General features: G+C 46.4%; 2 protein-coding genes across 2 annotated transcripts in view; both read right to left on the bottom strand.

The window, feature by feature from the left end:
• The window catches only part of POLA2 (DNA polymerase alpha 2, accessory subunit), a 28,261-nt gene extending 25,827 nt beyond the window's left edge, over positions 1-2,434 (bottom strand). The window contains exons 1-3 of the mRNA XM_033174515.1: positions 2,255-2,434; positions 1,091-1,215; positions 62-147 (exon numbers count right to left, since the gene is read on the bottom strand). Of these exons, the coding sequence (XP_033030406.1) occupies positions 62-147; positions 1,091-1,215; positions 2,255-2,351 (308 nt within the window). The 5' untranslated portion in view covers positions 2,352-2,434. The remainder of the gene's footprint in view (positions 1-61; positions 148-1,090; positions 1,216-2,254) is intronic.
• A 1,709-nt stretch (positions 2,435-4,143) lies between these two features.
• Positions 4,144-13,491, bottom strand: LOC117039134 (solute carrier family 22 member 20-like). Its single transcript, XM_033136203.1, has 10 exons — positions 12,989-13,491; positions 11,799-11,902; positions 11,425-11,579; positions 10,116-10,284; positions 9,548-9,671; positions 7,268-7,383; positions 6,543-6,757; positions 5,006-5,114; positions 4,614-4,817; positions 4,144-4,228 (listed from the first exon to the last, which is right to left on the bottom strand). Exons 1-10 carry the CDS (start codon positions 13,397-13,399, stop codon positions 4,144-4,146), a joined length of 1,692 nt encoding a protein of 563 aa, XP_032992094.1. The 5' UTR covers positions 13,400-13,491.
• Positions 13,492-14,730: the final 1,239 nt, after the last annotated feature.

The following is a 14,730-nucleotide window of genomic DNA, read 5'->3' as shown; positions in this document are numbered from 1 at the left end:
TGCTGCCATGTCCAAAAGGGGCCCCTCTGCTTGAGCCACGCTCAGTTGTTTGGGAGGATACAGTTCTTGAATGCTGTTGACATCTCTGATTCTAGGGTAATGGCTCTCCTTCCTCTTCTGAGGTTTTGTGGATCGCTTGTGCAGCACCTGAAAGAAGAGCAAAGGGAAGGCATCACAACACTTTTGTCTTAGACCAGGACCAACAGGGCAGACATGGGCACTGCTATGTGCATCAGTACCTGCTATGGCACCCGTAAATATTGTCCGAAACATCAGCAATGAAGAAAAGACTGCTTGCTCCTCCTGCAAGTCCCGTTAAACATGCCCACATTTCATTGGATGACACCCTCCCTTCTGTTCTGAACAGAGAAGAAATGGAAAGAGCATCTCTCTCTGAGCAAGCACCTTTTCCCCATGCAGCTGGCAAATTTCAAACGCTGACCCTGACTCAAGGGACTGGATCCATAAGCTGGCCAGCACTGCTACTGGCCACTTCCCCGCCCCTCACCCCGGCCAGCTTAAGGATCCACTGCTTTTGCCACTGCTTCCCAGCAGATTCTGGCCCCCTTCGTCCTTCCTGTGCTGTGATGACTCTTCTTCCTAATCAACCATGGGGCAGTGGCAGTCCAAGCCTTTCGTAGTCTTCCCTGCCTTTCTGCTTTACACCTCTAACATCCAGCTCTAAGGGGAGGGGGTAGCTGTAAGGGGGGTGGGCAGGCGAGCAAAGTGGGCAGGGGTGGCAACCTCTAGAAAAACAGTCATAACATGAAACGTTAAAAACTAATTGACATGGAATGTATCAAAATGTAAGTAAAATCGGCTGTTTAAAAATAAACATACGCGGTTAAATTGCACGCAAGATGGCATTCTAAAAGTTTTTAGCCAGTGCCAAAAACAGTACAGCCAAGGAGCCTGCCTAACATCAATAGGCAGGGAGTTCCAGAGGGTAGGGGCTGCCGCCTATGCTCCATATAACGTTCTATCCACTGAATGCACCATAGCGGAGCTGCCTTTATAGTGGATCTACGGTACCTCAAATAGGCAAATCAAAACGTCTGTCTACTGCAATTCCTTCCAAAAGCTCACTTACTTCATGTTCAAAGATGTGCAGGGACTCTGCCGTAAGCTTAATGAATTGCTTTGTTACAGCAAAAGCAATTATTTCATTTGCAATCTCGTTTTCTTTCAACCTGTACAACGTGCAAAGTTCCACCACTACAAGAGAGAAAGAGGAGTTATTAAACAGCGGTAGTTTATCAGTTCCTCAAGGACACCCCTGTAACAGACAGTGAGATCCAACTCAGTGAAGTGCGATGAAAAATTTCCACCATTAGATTTTTCTGCAGAAAACTTTCCAGTTTTTGAAATTGTCTCATGTAATCAATGAACAGAATACACAGAATGCAGTCCAAAATGGGCAACAGAAACCATACTAGTGAAATCTAAAATCAAAGTTTAAAAATATATTTATAACTTTTAGCACCATTGTTTGTATTTCTTAAAATCTAAATAACTGAAGTCCTTTACATTGTATTCCATTGAAATGTCAAAAAAAAGTTACAAGTATTACAATAAAAATAATTTCCTGGCAAATTTCCTGGATTTGTTTGAATGTAAGATTTAAAACACATTAACATTTCAACCCTAAGTGCACTTTTCTGATCCAGGAAGGCAACCCTTCACCATAAGGCCCAGGGCTGGGTTACAACGATATTAAAGCCAGCTAAAAATGTTTTAATAAGGGGCAGCATTTCAAACAGGCAAAGCTCACAGCCACATTCTCCTGTAGACAGCAGCTACGAGAGTCACACTGAGCCTCCACATTCAGGGACAGTCTACCTTTGAAGACCAGGTACAGGGAACAACCAACCGTTTCTTTCGGACTCAGCTGGAGAGCCTTTCCAGAGGAATCTACAGCTGCTCACTCCTGGAAATAGGATCCTCGGCTAGACGGATCTTCTGGCCCGATCCAGGCAAGACTCATTTTTTAAAACTGCCCCATCTCTCTGAATCCGCCTCCCTCTTTTCCCCATATCTTCTTTCCCCACTTTCTCTCCACGCTTCTTCCATCCTATCCCCCAGAATTCCCCCCAAGTCCACCGCTGTTCCCCACATAGGCAACCGCCTGCTTATCCCAAATTACGCCCCCTCCAAATAAAAAGCTCCTCAATGAGAACTAGCGCCCTTCCTAGTAAATACCCCCCCCCAAAAAAAACCACAATTTATCGCCTTCGCCGTTCTATATGCGGCTCACATTTGTCGGTAAGGGCAGCCCCGTCTTCACCCTCCTCCAAGTCCAGCCCGAAGAGCCTGAGCTCAGCCAACACGTCCTCAACCACCAGCGCCGCCATCGCGGACCTCCTTTCCCGCCACTTCTCTTGGCGGGGTAGGCGGGGAGCGCGCAGCTATTCGGTTATTTACGGCGGTACCTTCCTCGCCCGCAAGAAGAGAGAAAGAGCAGGAGGGGGCGGAGCTTCAACTCCTGAATGGGCGCATGCCAGTTGTACATGAATGGGAGGAGGTTGCAAAGGAGCATAGAGATGTGTCGTTGCTGCTGCTGTTGCTTGAAACTCCTAGAGCGGCTAAGAACGCCGGAATACCTTCGACGCTTTGCGGAGTAAAAAAAGGACGGCTGCTTCATAAGGAAGGGTTCTTTTGCATGGCTTTGATTGGCCTGCGCCGTGTAATTCCCTCCCTCGCCCCGCCCCTTATGCGCCAGAATAAACAGAATTCCTGCTCTTTATAAACGCAAGTATTTTTATTTCCCGCCAAATTAAATAACAGGTCATCATGGGTATCATTCCGATTCCTCCCATTACTTTGTGATGGTAAAGTCTTCTCTGTCTTTAATGCTGTATTTTGATTTAATTAATTGATTAATGGTGGATGATGAGCATTATTAACAACTAATCTGTTGTTAATAATGCAGGGACGTTGCTGATTGGGCTGAGGCTGTGAGTTTGATCCACAACAACCCTGCAATGTAGTACGGTGGGATTATTATCACATTGTGGACACTATCATAAACTTACCTGCCCGATAGATACCGGTATGTTTTGGATATGCAGAGGTCTTTATTTATCGGTTTTGGGGTTTTAGACAAAAAATTTCATGGTTTTGTTTCATTTGCTTATTTTTTCTTTCTTGAGTACTTTTATCAGCTTCCAATCTTACGTTGTGTCAGTTTGTTTCTTTGAAGTGTACAATATTTTGACAGCAGCAATACATGTTTTCTTTCTCTTTTTAAGTGGTTTTAAAATTTAATAAAGATAAGGATTTTCTTTTTAAAAAATAGCAATAGCAGCAGTGATGCAGTTGGGTACTTAAGAATCCTGTCCTTAATGAACTTCTAGACTGCGGAATGTGCTATTTAGATAGTAATATGTATTACTTCATTTACTTCTTAATGAGGTGAATTGCCCACTCTCCTGCTTTTTTGAGCCATTCTGCTCAGTCTGTTATGGGAGTCCTGGACCTCTTTCCCAAAGTCTGACCCTGCATGGCACCAGCACTATTGACACAGCATTTCTTCTTAAAGTGTTCGGGTACAACAATTCCACTTGAAAAACACATCACACACTTTTTGTTGGTTAGGAAAGTGTTGAGGGAGATGCACTAAAAAGTTTGGGATAAAGGTGTATAGCCTCCAGCCCTAACAAATCAATAAAGTGTTGGGGTCATATAACCTTTCTGCAGGTTTTAAAATCTAATTTGATGTCTGCGCTTACAAACAAAAAAGCTCTTGAGTCTCACACGAGGTTAGCCCCCAGCTAAAGAAAATTTCAGTGAACAAGTGAATTTCATAAATTAAGTGGAGTATAAAGAAGTCATTTAATTTCGTATGAACTGAATCTTACACCACACTTTCCCATCACCATCACTACATTTATATCTCACCAGAGGGGGTGGTCCAAAGCTTTCACTCAAAAATCTAAACATGCCACAGTTCTAAAAATGTTGGTGATCCCTGAACTAAGTATCAGCCTCCTGTTTCTCCTGTCTTCTCTCAAAGGAAGATGCTTGGTTTTAGTGCTACCCTTTTCCACTTCTTGAATCACTTTTCCCAGAAATGTGTGGTTTGTCAAGGGATTCTCTCTCTCTCTCTCTCTCTCACACACACACACAGTGTGTGTCATTGCTGCGTTAAACAGATTCTTTCAAAAGAGATCTCCCCACTTGCTGGAGGCAAATTTCTTCTGCTGTTTCCATTGAGGGTACATTTCTAGACCTAAAGGAACACAAACACCAGAATATTGATTAGCACCATGATAATTTCCATTTTATGGACAGTGTGCTATTAATTAATTAACTGTCCTTCACCCACAAGGCCACAACAGCAGGTTGCTGAAACCACCCTACTGTATAAAGGTGAAATTTGCATCCATTGCTCTGCTCACTTTGGCCTTTGGCCGTGCCAACCGCTGACGGGTCCCCCCCCCCCCAAAAAAAACCCAGGTTGAGCATAGAAGAATGTGGTGCTCAAACTGAAAATGGCCTCCCCCTCCTTCACTCCATACATGCTAAATGGCATAAAACCACTCTTTGGGTCAGGGTCTCATGCTCTCATCCTAATCGTTTTTCAACTCCTATTAGGGATGGGAAAGAAAACTTACCTGCGTTCCATCTCTGCGATGGTTTCCAGGAGGGGTAAATGTCTCGTCTCCATCAGGAAGCAGGCCGAGACCCCCGCGAGGAGGGGAGCAGCTCCAAATATAATTGGTGGCAGGACAGGAAAGGAATCCCTAAGCACGTAGACCAGGGGCGCAACCATGGCTCCGAGACGGGCTTGTATTGACACAAATCCCATGCCTGTTTGCCTGGCAAGAAGAAATGCTGGTGTTTATAAGACTGAACACCAGCTGCTTGAACCCTGTTAGCTGTTAATCTGTCAGAAATAATCCCTGACCACTGGTCCTGTTAGCCACAGGTGATGGGAGTTGTAGTCCAAAAACAGCTAGAGACCTAAGTTTGGGAAAGCCTGGTTTAGATGATACTAGCTGCTCACCTGATCTCTGTTGGGTAGAGCTCCCCAGAATACAGATATGCACCAATAAAGGAACTGGCGAGGCACCCTTTCCCTAGTGCTGCCTGCACTGTACGCAACGTTTGCAGTTCTGCAGGAAGGAGAAATATATAGAATGAAGGAAACCTTGTTGTTTACAGCCATAGGCCATCACAATATAAATACAACAAACTGTCTTTTTGACTGGCAGTCACACACACACCCCTTGTACACACACACACACACACACACCTTGTACACACACAAAAGAAAACAGAAAAATAATACTCCCCCCACCAGTGTAAATCACATATTACTCCTTTACAAGAAACTATAAAGCTATTAAAATTCATTGGGCTAGTCCTACTCAGAGCAGACCCACTAGAGTAAAGTTAGTGAACCTGACTACCTTAGCGGCATTCATTTCAGTGGGTCTGCTCTGAGTAAAACTAGCAGTGGAAGGACACACAACCACCTCCCTTTCCCTGGCTGGGATGTGACCTTGGGCTCTAATAATGCTGCTTATTTTCTTGGATGGAGAGGGATGTGTCTGGTTGAAGAAGCTAGCAAACCTACTGTACAAGGGCAAAATTCTCTCAGTGACTGCTGTGCTCCATCCACTTTGGGCTCTGGCCCTGTCCACCACTAGTATATGGCTCCACAAGAGGATGCACAGAAGGGACTATGTTCCTAAGTCTTGACAATGTTTCTGTACCCCTGAGCTAGATGGACCAATGGCCTGGCTCAGTCTGAGGAATCTTCCTATCTTACTATATGCCGCCTTGCCTCCAAGGAGCTCAATTCACACACCCCTTCTCCATTTTAACCTCCCAATAACCCTGTGGGGTAGGTTAGATTGAGGCTGTGTAGCCTGAGGTCACAAAGTGAGCAAGAGCGGTGGTCTAGGACTGAAGAGAGTTGGGTTCCCCCTTCAGCTGCGGTGCACCCTGGGAGTGTGGGCACATTTGCCACCATGAGAGACTCTTGTGGGCACAAGCACACACACACACACACAACCAACAAGCAGACATTGCAACCTGTTCTATAGGCTACAATAGAAGTGTCTTTTGAGCCTAATCTCAACAGGGGGCAGGGACCCTAAGGGACCAAGGAATAGCTCTATGGGCACATGTGTGCCCAATGGAACTGGGTTGGTGACCTCTGCTCAAGCCGCAACACCGCATGGCTGATACCAAGGCTGACAGCAGTACAGCTCACAGGTTGATAGGATGGGCTGAGCACAATATTCATGCGAAAACAGATTAGGCAAATTCCTGGGGGCCGAGGCTATCAGTGGCAATTAGCCATGGCTGTCTTTTACCTCCAGCGTTGGAGGCCACTCACTGGGGATCACATGTGGTAAAGTTGTGCTACGTTAGGGCTTCCCTTAGGCATCTGGTTGGCTCCTTGGGAACAGGAGGTTGGCCTTGATAAGCCACTGGCCTGATCCAGCAGCCAGACTCTTTCTAATGTTTTGATGAAAACTCATAGCATGGAGCAGTGTGGCAGATGCAGGTCAAAAACCCATAAAGCAACTTGCCGTCTGGCACAAACATGTTGACGAACACCAGGAGCCCAGCGAGGGATAGGAAGCCGGCCATGGCAAAGCGGCGCCCGATGAAGACCATGGCAAGGGTGGACAGCAGCACAACGGGAAGGTCAATCGCTCCAAACAACACCTGCACCACAAAGATGTTCAGGCCAAATTTTTGCACGTCCATCGCCAAGCCGTAATAAGAAAAGGAACTGGAAAACCTAGGTAGATTGGGAAGCAAGCCTGAGTCGCAAATTTAAAGGCTGGGATTCTGCAATGATGAATAATAACGAATACTTATTATTAATAATAATAATATTTTATTATTTATATCCTTCCCATCTGGCTGGGTGTCAGCAAGGCATATTATGCACAAACTATTATTATTACTACTGCTACTAATGAGTGATCACTGCTGCTGCTGCTGCTGCTACAACTCTGCACTTACAAAGCACCTAAAATGTTCTACACGTGGCCCTTTAAAAATCAACAACTCCACAGCCTCTGCCTGCTGATTACAACGTAATAGGCACAATACAAAATTACTATGATTAGCAGTGATTAACACATATAAACCACCTCAAATGTTCTTGAGTTCCCATCATACTTCCGTGTTCTGGGAAGAGGCTCAAAGCATAAGAGGAAAGAAAGGGCAATCCTTGATTTGTCTCCCCTATTCAATTACCGTTTCCCTCTTCAGATAAAAACAACACAGGTCCTCTTGCACTCACCAGACAACCATGAGGCAGCAGGTGACCCTCCGCAAGATTGGACTGCGAAACAGGTCGAAGACACTGCGCCGGGATTTCAGACTTGCAGCTTCCATCTGCATGTGGGAATGCAATACCTGTGCAAGCGGGAGGGAAATGAGTGGAAGGAATGTGGCAGGCCTGGGGAGGGGCCTCAATCCAGAAGAAAAAGTGCAGATTGAGGCTTCGGTGGTCTCAAGTTGAACCCCAACATACCTGTCACCTTCTGTCCAATAATAATAATAACAACAACAACAATAATAATAGTAATACCCTGCCCATCCGGCTGGGTTTCCCCAGGCACTCTGGGCAGCTTCCAACAAAATATAAAAACACTAGCTGCCCGGCCACGCGTTGCTGTGGGGTCTTGCTTTTTTAAATTCTGACCCTGAGAGTATTCTGGAAGCTCCTGTTTTTGTTTTTCCCTGTCCCTTTAGAGCAGGGGTCAGCAACCTTTTTCAGCCATGGGCCGGTCCACTGTCCCTCAGACCATGTGAATGAACGAATTCCTATGACCCACAAATAACCCAGAGATGCATTTTACATAAAAGAACACATTGGTCGGTGGTATTGATCACTTGGGACTGTGTGTGTGGAACATGCAAAGCTGCGGCGGCCATTTTAGGTGAGGGCACTTGGGGAAATTTTAAATTGCCTGTGAGTGTGCAGCGGCCATTTTAAGTGAGGGCACTGGGTACCTTATGGAGGCCTACTGCAGGCTCTGATGACGTCAGCAGGCAATCCGCCTTTCTATTGGATGCTGTTGGAGTCTTCATTCCTTTTGCTGGTGAGGTATAATAGGCACATCACTTTTTCCCCTTTATCATATTTTAGGTATGACAGGTGTGGTTTTTTAAAAAATTTATTATGCCAGATCCTTCCTTGATGGTCAAGTTACGCTTTGTCCTAATTTGATGCTGTTTAGTGCAGCTGTTATGGAGAACATAGGTTTCCGGCATAGGCTACACGCAATGGGAACATTTATATATATATAGATGAAATGTCAAACATTAAAAACTTCCCTCCAAGCAATGCCAGGCCTCCATTTTAACTTCCCAGACTGCTCTGGCTTGTGACCCTCTGTGGCATTGTGGGAAATAATACCTAAACCCAGCTGTCTAGAGCCTCTTGTAGAATTACTACTGCCCCCCTTGCCCAGGGGGCGTTGCTAAGGGTCGGTCTATGAGAAATGAGCCTCATTTTGCTGTACTGGCAGCTGCCACTTTACATCAAATTACACTGGTTATATAAAACGTCTGAGTCACCCTTCAGGGAAAGCCCTCTGAAAAAGATACATTTTCAACATCTGCCTAAAAGCAAAAATACCAGGCGCCTGTCTAAGTTTGATCAGGAGCTGATTCCGTAGGGCTGGAGCTGCAACATTAAAAGCCTGGGTTCTAGTTGATACCATGGGTATCTCTGGGGCAGGCTTTCCCAAACTTGGGTCTCCAGCTGTTTTTGGACTACAATCCCCATCCTCCCTGACCACTGGTCCTGCCAGCTGGGGATGATGGGAGTTGTAGTCCAAAAACAGCAGGCGACTCAAGTTTGGGAAACACTGCTCTACGGTGATACAGAGGTGGACCATTCTCTTGACAACCCACTTGGTCCTTCCCCAGGATCCCGGTCTCCATCTCCCAAGCCACTGGAAACCTCCCTGGATTCAGACACTTTTCAGGGTTCCCATCCCCCAACCTGCTAGGACAAGGTAGTCCAACTTTTCATACCAAGTAGGCCTCAAAATAACTTTGAAACAGAACCCATGGGCTGCACACTGCCTTGTCAACATCCTGGCATGAGACAAGGACAAAATTTGATGCCCACCCCCAGCCCTCTCACTGCCTTCCCAAAGCTAACTAGGACCCCGCCAGAGTCTCATGCCTCCTTCCCAAAACTCAGAGCCTTGCTCACTCGAATTTGGGAAGGTAGTGCAAGGGCATCAGATGTTGCTGAGGGCTGCTGAAAAAGGACCTCAAGGGCCACATACACCCCTTGGGCTGTGCGTTGAACCATCCTGTTGCTGGGACCTACCCCTGAGTTGGACCCCTGCAATTCTCCAATCTGCCCCCACTCCTCTTCTTCATTTGACCAGCCTCTCCACAAAGTCTTCATGGGACCCGTGGCACCTAGGGCTTTAAATGCTAAAAGCAAAACTGAACATATTATTTACATTATTATATCATACCTGTATTTGCTAATCTCCTATTATAGAAATTTTTATTATTGCAAAAAACCAAAATATTGGTCGATCTCATGGCTAACCTCTTTGTTAATTTTCTCTCCCTCCTTGCTTTTGCCGTTCATTGCGGCAACTTTCCTCAGATTCTGGACTGCTACCTGTGCCTTGTTATGAAGCAGGAGCCAGCGTGGTGATTCTGGAAGTTTCCTGACAAGACAGAGATAGATTGATATTATTAACAAGGGGGATGATTAAAAGAAAAAAAGCTTGTGTAATGGAGTGTTGTTCACATTTCCAGCCACTCTGTTCCATCCTTCTCTCAGGTGGAACATCTATTTCCCCTCTTCCAAAATGCACTCTGCATTCCATGGCCTCACTGGCCTGTTTTGGTGGTCCTCCTGCTCCCCAGCACACATACATACACTGTATTCTTTGTTTTGTTCTTCTGCCAACCAAGTCTGTTGACACATCCTCCTAGGTGTGGATGGTGCCATTTTGTCTACATAAGGAAAAGCACACACTGCCTGAACATCAGACATGGCGGCCATAGGGTCTTGGCCTAACACAAAATGGCTGCCACATCTACAAGAGCGGAAAAGAGAGACACACCGAAGCTATACCACAGTCGTATTTGGCGCTATCACCCCCTACCATGAACAGACAAAAATGATGAAAAATGGTGCCGAGACGGAGAGTTGGAGCCAGCGCCAGTTTCTGACTCCGTATGCAACTCCTGCCAAGACGATCTGCCCAAAGGTGACAAAATAACCTAAGAGGGCACCTGCCACCGTCCGGCCCTTGTTGGGCATCCACTCCAGAACTAGGAGAGAAGCAAGAGAAACTGTTAAAAGGATTTGCAGTGAAAACCAGGATGAACATTTTTTTAATGGGCAACACGTCACATGCAACCGTTTGGCTTCCATGCAGAAAACCTCAGGCACCATAGGCTGACTGCTGATATAAAGCTGAAAGGACATTAATATCTATAGTGCCTTGTCTGAGGCATATCCACACTTCTCTACTCATTCCAGGCATAGGCCTAGTGGCGTAGCAAGGTCAGGTGGTACTCGGTGCGAAAAAATTATTATCACCCGCACACACATTGAAATCTAGCTGGACTCCCAAGAGACTGCGATGTACTCACAGTATAAAAAGACTGCCTGTGATCTACCCATTGTCATTGCCAGGAGATGTTGAGCTTTTTTGAGATTCCAGGGTTGTGTCCAGAGTTTAGGGAGCTTCAGCTTCTCTCCTTCCCTCCACCCTCCGCTTGTTTGCTCGCCTGTCTGCCTGAGTGCCTGCCTGCCTCCAGCAGCACGGGAGCACGCTGCAGCTCCCCCCCTTCCCCCGACAGCTAGCAGTAGGCGGGAGTCACGGGCGGGCAGCACGCCCAATGTCACCCCCCTCAGAGATGACACCCACGGCGGTCTGCCCCCACAGCCCCCACCTTGCTCCGCCCATGCATAGGCCTGGGCTTTAGCTCCGTATCCATGAAGGGCCGTCTTAGAGGGATCAGCCGCTGTGGCGCGGCAATCCTTCGGCGCCCCCGGCGTGCCGCCTCTCCGCCTGCCTCCCTCCTGCGCTGGCCGCCCCTCTGGAGGGGGGGTGGGCGAGCAGGGGATGAGGGGCGTGGCGCTGGAGCGGCGCAGGGCTTTGCGCGCCCTTCCAGTGTTCCAGCTGGGGCTCCGGGAGGCGAGGGCGGCTGGCTTTCAGCCCAGTTGCCCGCTGGCGCGTGAGCGCCCGCCCACCCGCGGGGGCGGGTTGGGGAGGGGGCGCGCGGTATGCCGGTGGGCTCACAGGGGCGCCCCTGGGGGGCCTGGCGCCCTGGCGCGGTGTGCCACCAGCCCCTATGGACGAGACGGCCCTGTATCCAGGCATGGTTTATTTTGTTTGTTTGTCCTGAGCTTTCCCTTCAAAATCCACTCTTTAAAGTTGAATTGGAGCAAACCAAACTACTTACTCAAGGACAGAGAATTTAGCATGATTCCTGAAAACGTCATGCCAGCCAGGAAGCGGAAGGCGCAATAGCTGCTGAAGCTGGGCAGGAATGCTGTGACGGTGCCAGCGATGGCGATTTGCAGATATGACCAGATCAGAGGTTTGCGTCGGCCAAACCTGAGTCCCCACCCCCAAAAAAGGAGAAGTAGGATGCATGAATATTGGCTGGTGGGGAGTTATGGTGACAGGCTCTAACTGAGTCTTAGTTTCCTTGGGTCTCCAGCTGTTTTTGGACTACCATCCCTATCCCCCCTTCCAGAGACTTCAGGTCAAACCTGGAGATCTGGCAACCCTACTCACCTAACATTCATCACAACAACAACAACAACAACCTACCTGTCCGATAAGACTCCAAACACACCAGCCCCAACCAGCACACCAGCCATGTAGAGCGACTGGGCTACATCTCTCAGGTTCTGTAGCTCACACACCAAATTCCACTGGAAGGGAGAGAGAAGAGAACTGAGTCAATTTTCTCTCCATGGTGTGTGTGTGTGTGTCAATGTACATTTGACTGAGCATCATGTGAGTCTTATTCCTTTAAGCTTCCTTCTGCAAAGGAATAATCAATGCTAGCTGCATAAAATCTGTATTTTTTAAGATTAATATCTTTTATTATTAAAAACTCAAAGCACAAGGCTACATGCATGCCATCTTGTACCTAATCACTCCACTATACAGTATAACAAACTCCATTTTAAAATAAATCTTTTATCTTCCTGTTGACCCTTCTCAACAGCCATGTGTTAATTTCACCATCCAAACCACATCCCAAACTATCCATTGCAAAACAGAGACAGTGTAGGTTAGACTAATGGAGCAGGATCTGGGAGACCAGGGTTCAAATCCTGACTCCATCCATAAAGTGACTTGAACCAGCCAATATATCTCAGCATAATCTACCCCACACGATTATTGTGGGAATTAAACAGAGCAGAGTATTTTGACCAGTTGCCATCTCTCAGCCTAACCTGCCTCACAGGGTTGTTGTGAATATAAAATGGGACCCCCATTGCCTTGAGCCCCTTTGAGGAAAAGCAGAATCCGAACATAACAAACGCATTAGAAACAAGAAGCCCTTTTCAGATCTTATTGTAAAATGGCAGGATTTACCGTAAATAGCTAAAAGGTACCGGTACTACACAGGGTCTAATACTAATTCTTCCTCAAAACAAAATAAATAAATGAAAATCCTTCCAGTAGCACCTTAGAGACCAACTAAGTTTGTTCTTGGTATGAACAAACTTAGTTGGTCTCTAAGGTGCTACTAGAAAGGGAAAAAATTATTTTTTATTTTGTTTTGACTATGGCAGACCAACACAGCTACCTACCTGTAATTCTTCCCCGGTTAGACATGATCTTAATATGATAAATACTGTACTCTTTTGAAAATTAAATCTAAACCAAACAACCCCAAACGAGTTACTTCATTTGTTATTGGAATGTTTAATTTATATCCCTGCCACTCTGTGTTTTAAAGCTGCCTTCCCGTCTTTCATTTCTTGTTGATGATGAAGAAAGCTCACCTCCGTCACAATGGTAGACTCGAACACACTCACATCATAGACCCATCCGCCTGTGCAGAGTTCGGTGTGCACCTGTGTGGCAGAGTCCCCAACCGCCACAGTCGCATTTGGGCTCAATAGGCGCCACCAACTCATGGCAAACTGGAGACACTTCTCCGGCTTCCGATTCTGGTCTATGGGGACAGGTACCTTCAGCAAGACTCCTTCTGCTGTGCTTTGGGTGTAGCTAGAGGGCAAGGTCTGGTTGGTGGGGAGCAAAGGCTTGCAATGGTGGTCTGGAACGGCGGCAGTGAAGTTCTGCAGGAAGTTGTGGCAAGCAATGAGGCAGACGGAGATCAGCAAGAAGGTGATTTGCGAGATCTGGAAACGGCCAACTCCTCCAATAGACTCCAAGACTTCATTGAATGCCATAACAAAAGTTGAGGATCACTGTGCAATTGGATAGAACAAGCGAGGTTGCCTACTTTTCTGGATTTCTCTCCACGTAGGCCAATTTATGGGAAAGCCCTTCGGAGTCGAAGCTTACCCAAGATGAGCAGCTAGCCGTTTTGAACTTTCCAAGCAGTTTTGAACGCTAAAGCCTTGTAATTGAATCTGAAAGGAAACAATAATCTCAGTACAGTGGTACCTCGGGTTACATACGCTTCAGGTTACATACTCCGCTAACCCAGAAATAACGCTTCAGGTTAAGAACTTTGCTTCAGGATAAGAACAGAAATCGTGCTCTGGCTGCGCAGCGGCGGTGTGAGGCCCCATTAGCTAAAGTGGTGCTTCAGGTTAAGAAAAGTTTCAGGTTAAGAACGGACTTCCAGAACTAAATAAGTACGTAACCAGAGGTACCACTGTATTTAAAAAACCCAACATATTATTTTTTCCACCAAATCTAAGTCAGAAATCTAAACACTGAATAACCCAACAACTCCCATTTGTTTTTGCAGACAGAGGAAAACAACCTGCCACTTCTAGTGGGCATTTTAGTCTCCCCTCCAATTACTCTTTCTTGCACATTCATCCAGATATGCCTGCACAAAGCTTGTTTTAAGGTCCAATAAGATCCTGTCTTTATCGAGTTTTTGTTCTGATTTGATTGCAGGGAGGTTCTGCTTGTGCAGAAGTTGTATGTCTTTCTCTGAATTCTGCACTTTTTAGCGTATTTTCCCATCAGTTTCCTAACTCCGCCCCCCCCCATTTATTTATTTTTTGTTTCTTAAAAAGGTTTATCCACTCTAATTGCGTAAACTAAGGGCTCATTCACACTTTGGCTTGCCCTGTATTTTGATAGGATTTTATACCAATCAATTCCCCAGGTGTGTGAGAGCTCCTCTTGTTGTTCCATAGCTGTGCCTTTGGAAAATCTGATCTTTCCCGCTGAATCAGAAGCTTGGTAAGCAAAATCTCTCTTCGGATTTTCCGCACATCTGATAAGATCCGATTCAGCAAGTAAGGGTGGGTTTTTGCACAGCCGCAGAACAAGGAGAAAAGATTTCAGATCCAGGGGAATTAATCGGTGCACAATATGATCAAAATTTCCCTTCTGGGCAGGTAAAATCAGTGCTGGTGTAGGGGGCAACTGGGGGGGGGAGAGACTTACCAGGCACAGCATCCCAAATTCCAAAAGAGGCCTGAATCTTTTTATTGAGTCTTGACTGACTATATACGCATCTACACACACACACATCTATACACACACATCTATACACATAGACATCCACCCAGCTACTTTAATTTATCCTGGGCCTCTG

The sequence above is a fragment of the Lacerta agilis genome, chromosome 17 (assembly GCF_009819535.1).
Source record: "Lacerta agilis isolate rLacAgi1 chromosome 17, rLacAgi1.pri, whole genome shotgun sequence".
In the NCBI taxonomy this organism is placed as follows: Eukaryota; Metazoa; Chordata; class Lepidosauria; order Squamata; family Lacertidae; genus Lacerta; species Lacerta agilis.
The sequence above is the reverse complement of the archived record's forward strand: the minus strand, read 5'-3'. Positions and strand labels throughout refer to the sequence as shown.